Raw genomic sequence first — 6,411 nt, 5'->3', positions numbered from 1 at the left:
AGAGGGAGCTCTTCTTAATATTTTGACACCAAAATCATGTCGATACACCTTACCGACTGCGAGTAAAGCCACCCACGCTTTAACTTGACAGACTGTAAGAATATATTGTTTTATTGTTTTCACAAAGAAACCTCTATACTCTCTAGTCTCAATTGTATAAGAATATATTGTGTCATTTTTTACGAAGAAACATTTCAACGCTCTTGTCTCTCTTGTATAAAAATATATTGTTTCACTGTTTTCATAAAAAAAAAAACCTTTAAATTCTGTAGTCTCTCTTGTGAAATGATTAGGGGTGTAACCTACATTATTTCTCCGACCAGTCACATGGGTGCCCCCCCCCACAACACCCAGGAAAGAGTTCTATGTATGTCCTACATTATTTTTGTGACAAGTCACAGCGTTGTCTTCCCCCCCCCCAAGCCTTTGGAAATTTTTTTACAGTGTGACCTAAACGATTCATGTTACCAGTCGTACCCCAATAAACTGAAAAGTATTAGAAATGTTAAGAAGGGTAACAAGTGAGATCTTTACTATTCTAAAAATAATAAAAGGTCTATTCATTGAGGGTATGCAAGTTTCACTTGATGTTTTATAGTGCAAAGTTTTTGTATTTTCGAGAATAAATTGAAAAAACATAAAATTTTCAGCAAGTTTTGACATTGAAAGCGATATTTAAACATATTTTCAAAATCCTTTTCCTAATGGGCGCTTTAAATTACATTTTTTTAAAACCTTACGCTTTGTTTGTACAATTTATTAATTAAAAATAAATTTACTTCCCCGAATTTACTTCCATTGGTTATAGATTATAAGAAATAAAAAATGTATAAATTACCATTTTTTTTATAATGTTTATTAGCACAGAAGTGGAATAAAGTAAAATTAAAAATCAGCTCTGATTAGAATCTGATTAGATTGCACAAATTAATTAAATTGGTTATTCTAATTAAGCACATTAATCTGATAGGAACCTCTCTTTACAATTTAGTTAAAAGTAATATAAAAGAGAGATTATAAAAAAAGATAAGTGAGCTGAAAGATAGGAGTTTCTATTTCTTGCATGAAATGTAATGCTACGTATCAGTCAAATTATAAATATTACATTAATTCCATTTTTTCAGAAGGAGCTTTCCAGAGCGATGCCCTTCTTGTACCAGAAGGTTGTCTCTTCGATCACCTCCATAATCAAACGAAATGCTGGGAATCTCACAGGTAATGATAACAGTGCATGATGCATAAATAGACGAAGTTTATATTTATTGTTAATATTACAATTCCCACAAGTTTCAAATCTTTAGATAATTTGAAAAGTATACAATATTTTGATTAGGCTTTTATAAGAATGTACTAATAATTCATAAAATATTCCCATCTGGAAATGCAGTTGACGTAAATTGCATTTATAGTAAGAAAGACATTTGGACCTGAGTATCTGTGTGAAAACTGGATTACAAGATTTGACATTACTTACACATTCAAAAAGGCATTAATACATAAAAATACTGATACATGCATTTACACATTGCCGAAGAGCAAGTACATCTGTGATTTATTTATTATCGGCGAGAAAACTATAGGCATCTGCCTTTGAAGCTTAAAAACTTAGTAAAAAAAATGCTAGTGCAACAAAACAACAATCATATAAAAGCTGAAAGTGTTATACGTAAATGAGCTTGAAGATGTTTATGTAAAAAAATTTTTGCGCTTAGCAGGCTCAAAAATGTAAAAAAAGTAAGGATTTTTGGGTACACTTAAGAACAGTCAAGTTTAGAGCATTATTTCTTATACAAGGGGCGATAAGAAAAATTTGAAAAAATTCATGAGTATGAGGAAAACTGTTGTGAACCAGTTGCAGTAGAAAAATTAAAAAAATAATAAAAATTGTTGCTTAAAAGTACAAAAATGTGCAACTATATTATCTTCAGTTCTAATACAGATATTAAAACGATTCAAACTGCAAACTGTAATTGATAGGCTCTGTATTTATTTTCAATCACCGCGAAGGATGCATTAGTCTTCTTTTTTATGAAAAGCGCGATATTTTCGGACATTTTTTTTTTTTTTTGGAAAACAAGTGACAGAAAGCAGGGGGCCCTTTTTTTGTTTTACTACCGACCGGTGGTGTCATTCTTCGGCCCCTAGTTCTGAATACTTGGATGGCACCTGGCCACGGGTCAAAGAAAGGGACCAGCGGTCGGCAGTAAAAAAACGCCCCCCCCCCCTGCTTTCTGTCACTTATTTTCCAACAAAAAAAAATGTCTAAAAATATCGTGATTTTCATAAAGATAAGACTAACAGATCTTTACGGGCGATTGAAAATAAATACAGAGACTATGCATTACAGTTTGCAGTTTGAATCGCTTTAATATCTGTATTAGAACTGAAGATAATACAGTTGCACATTTATGTGCTTTTAAGCAACAATTTTCATTATTTTTTAAAATTCTCAACTGCAACTGATTCACAACAGTTTTCCTCATAATCATGAATTTTTTCAAATTTTTTCCATAGCCCCTTGTATAAGAAATAATGCTCTAAATTTGACTGTTCTTAAATGTACCCAAAAATCCTTACTTTTTTACATTTTTCAGTGTACTAAGCACAAAATTTTTTTTGCATAAAGGTCTTCAAGCTCATTAACGTAGAATACTTTCAGCTTTTAAATGACTGTTGTTTTTGTTGCGCTAGAATTTTTTGTTGACTGAGTTGTTAAGCTTCAAAGGCAGATGCCTGTAGTTATCTCTCTGATAGTAGTTTTCGTCATGAAAAAGTTTCCTGGAGGAAGGCCTCTACTCGTGTTAACGGTCCTTGTCAGAACCACGTCAACAAGATCAACAATAGAGTTGTGTCGCGAGTTTAGATAAAATAATTTTTTAATACATAATTTTTAGCTGAATCGAAGGTGCGTTAGAATTTCTTTTTCTTTTGCGTAGTTCAACAGACAAAAATTATTAAAAATTGAAGGCAGTAAAACACTTATTCAAATTGGTGTCACGTAGGTGTCACGTGACTCAAAGATTCTCATAATTATATATCAATGTGCCGATGCGAAACTCATGATTATGTGACAAGAAAAAGTTATCTTGTTGTAACATTTGGCTTTTTACGAGTCAGTAGTATGTTGAAGGAAAACAGTAAATACAATTATTAACACATTTAAAAATCGTACATATTTAGGAATTGTTTAGTAAACCAGCTAGATTTAAGTACTTTTTCAATGAATTCTTTATACATACCATAAATATATCTATTTTCGGTAGATTTTCTCTATTGTTTTTTAAGGAACCCTCCTTTGACATTTTTTTGAAACAATATTTTGCGACTTCTATTTTCGATGTGCACATAATCAAAACAAACCATCGGCACAGAAAAATATATTTGAGAATCATCATCTTAAATTAAAAATAGTAGACAATATGTAACAAATATTTTATGGGCATTTTTATAATTAGAATTTTATGTACTATAAGATCCATTTATTGGGACAATTATATCTGAGTTTGGAAGCAACCCTATTCCATAATAAAGTCTTATTAAGACGTTAAGCATTTTCTGTTATTGAAGATTCTTAACTTGATCGATATTGTGTAGATTTTCTGCCTTCATGGTTTGGAGGGTTGATCTACTGTCGATAAGGTACAATCTCTGATGATATAGCAGATAAATTAAAAAATAATTACTTGTATTGATGCACCCTCGTACCGACCAGAGTGGTCTAGAATGGGAATTTATTGACCATAATCGCCCACAGGTCGTATTTCTTAACCGATTCAAAAGTTTCTTTTCTTAAATGCTCGGCATTAAATTTTTAAGAGAATTTTGGTTTGCAGTTTGCAAATTTTTGTCAGAGAGCAACAATACATAAACAAATAAAGTGACAAAATTAGCCATAACAGATTTGTGAATTTTTACGTTAAAAAAATACACAAGGGGACTCAATATTAGCTGAAATTATTGAAATTCGATTTTTCTCATCACAATGAGTTGCAGAATACTAATGATATATTATTTCTCACAAATCACCCCCATAAGTCTATTTCATAGGGTCCTAAAATATCCCCTCAAGTAAAAAAATGGGGTTTGCGAGTTTTTGGCTGTGATTGTGACTTTTTATTTTTTTAAATGTAAATTGTTTCTAATACATGAAATACTACTTCATACTTATAACTAGATTCTTACTTTAATTGTTTAAACAATTCATTATAATTGTGAATATTATCCGATTTGGGCAGTGCAAGAAAGTTGCGGTTTTTTTAATTTTCAACTTTCTGTAAGATAACATAGTTATAAACAATAATAAATTAGTGCAAGAACAATTTTTGTTTAACTTGCATTAATTATTTTTACAAAAAGGAGTTTCTTAGATTTCTTAAATTATTATCTCACTCTAAGTATAGAGTCGACAAAAAGTTAAAAATATAAAAAAACGCAATTTTACAGTATTATTCACCTTCAGCAACTTTTCTATGATAATTTCCTTCACCGCTGCAACGTTTTCATCCGTTGTTGACGTGTTGGGGTGAGCAGGGTGGGTATTGCCATTAACATTCTCTCGGAGTTCTGTAAAAAGCTTGTGCCACTTATAAACACTTTTTTCCTTAAATTATATTCGCGAAATGCCACAGTCAACATTCCATGTGCGTTGGAGTACTTAATTTTTTTTTACACAGAATTTAATACAGATTATTTTATCCATTTTTTCGATAGCAAAAATTACCAAGTAAACCTAAACACGTCTAACCTTTATATTTGTCCAAAACAAACTAAAAATGAAAAAAAGCTGATGATGTTAACATGTGTTTGGGACATTTGTACCAACATACCAAAACAACAAAATCGAAAATCTAACTATGTATCACGCGAAATTTGAGAATCACCTTTTTTTTAAACAAACCTCGTAAGTAAAACCAAAATTGCATCAAAGCGAGTTTTATTCTCAAGCATACAAGATTTAAAGATCTAGGAGTTTTGGTTTATAAAAAAAGGAATTACAAAAGTTATATTTCTCTTTTAAAATTTGTTACACCTCACAAATTGTCTGTTCTTCTTTAAAAATTGACAAGGTGGTTTCGGCATATTTTACAGCTTAATTCTCTTATCTCTGGAATATTTCTCCAGCCCTAATGCGATTCAGTAGTAGTCGAATTGTCGTGACGAAGACACGTTAACGAAAATGTTTTCGGTCTTCGCTAAGCCATTTAATGCGATCTTTTTGTACCTGCACCCGCGAAGACCTAAATTCAAGTGTTGCCAATGCAGCAAAAGTGATTCAAAAGTTTAATCGCGTTATAAATGAGTGGGTTAAACGTTATTACATTGTTCAGGAACATCACCGAATCGTGCGACGAACAGAGCCACCTCGAGTAGGTAAGGCTAGGTTGGCCAAGAAGATTATCCATGTAACAATCTTTGCCAGTGACTGTGCGAGAAACGTTTCGAGTTTCAAAGCACGAGCCTTATACCTCTTCTCTAAAACTAACATGAACAAACATTGGGACTGGGGCACCGAGAATATTAAACGCGATTGGTATGATTTCGGGTTTTTTTTAAAGAGGCATCCTTTTTGAGACTGAATTTGTGTCACCGTGGAATGCGTTCGTTTCTGGGCACAGTAACGCATCTCGTGAAATATCTTGTTTGGGAATGTCCCCCATAGCAGTAGGATATCCCGCGATATCCCATTTGATCCAATTTATCTCCCAGGTTGTCTCAAGGATATCCCTGGGATAACTTCAGTATATCCAGGGTAACCTTGGGACGTTTATGGGATATTCTAGTGTCCCAAGTAGGATATAGAAAATTAATTTATGTCCTACTTGGGACAGTAGAATATCCCGTAAACGTCCCAAGGTTACCCTGCATATCTTGGGGTTATCTCTGGGATATCCAAATTTCCGCCTTGCGGGGCATCTGATGGGTTATCCCCGGGATACCCTTGGGACAACCTGAGAGATAAATCGGATCAAATGGAATATTCCGGTATATCCTATTGCTGTGAGGGGAGCGCTTAGTATCTGGTTTTTCGAAAAAAATCCGGTAACTGCTAAAAATTGAGAGTAAAGTGGTGTAGCAATTACGCGAATTGAGCAGGAAACCGACTAATAACTGTTGGCCTTGATGGCTCAACCGTAGTTGATTGCACTACCATAACTGCAATTTCCTTTTTTTTGTAATGTTTTATTGACATCTCTTATTTGGTCTTGTCATAGAAAAATTGTAGCAAGTGATAAAAGGATGCCGCTGAGAACTCGCTGATAATGATCGATAACAATCTTTTAATTTAGCAAATATTATTTATTAAATTATTTACATATCTTGTTGTATTGTAACGTACAAAACACATATGGAAATTGCGCATTACGTAGAATCGTATAAATAACGTAAGGTAAATATAACCTGTATTAATGT

At 32.8% G+C, this 6,411-nt stretch overlaps 1 protein-coding gene across 1 annotated transcript in view; it reads left to right on the top strand.

Moving 5' to 3' along the window:
* The first annotated feature begins 502 nt into the window (after positions 1 to 502).
* The window catches only part of LOC117168237 (amyloid-beta-like protein), a 383,494-nt gene continuing 377,585 nt past the window's right edge, over positions 503 to 6,411 (top strand). Inside the window, exons 1-2 of the mRNA XM_033353726.1 lie at positions 503 to 521; positions 1,125 to 1,215. Coding sequence (XP_033209617.1) covers positions 503 to 521; positions 1,125 to 1,215 — 110 coding nt within the window. The remainder of the gene's footprint in view (positions 522 to 1,124; positions 1,216 to 6,411) is intronic.

This window comes from Belonocnema kinseyi, chromosome 2, assembly GCF_010883055.1.
Source record: "Belonocnema kinseyi isolate 2016_QV_RU_SX_M_011 chromosome 2, B_treatae_v1, whole genome shotgun sequence".
NCBI lineage: Eukaryota > Metazoa > Arthropoda > Insecta > Hymenoptera > Cynipidae > Belonocnema > Belonocnema kinseyi.
The sequence above is the reverse complement of the archived record's forward strand: the minus strand, read 5'-3'. Positions and strand labels throughout refer to the sequence as shown.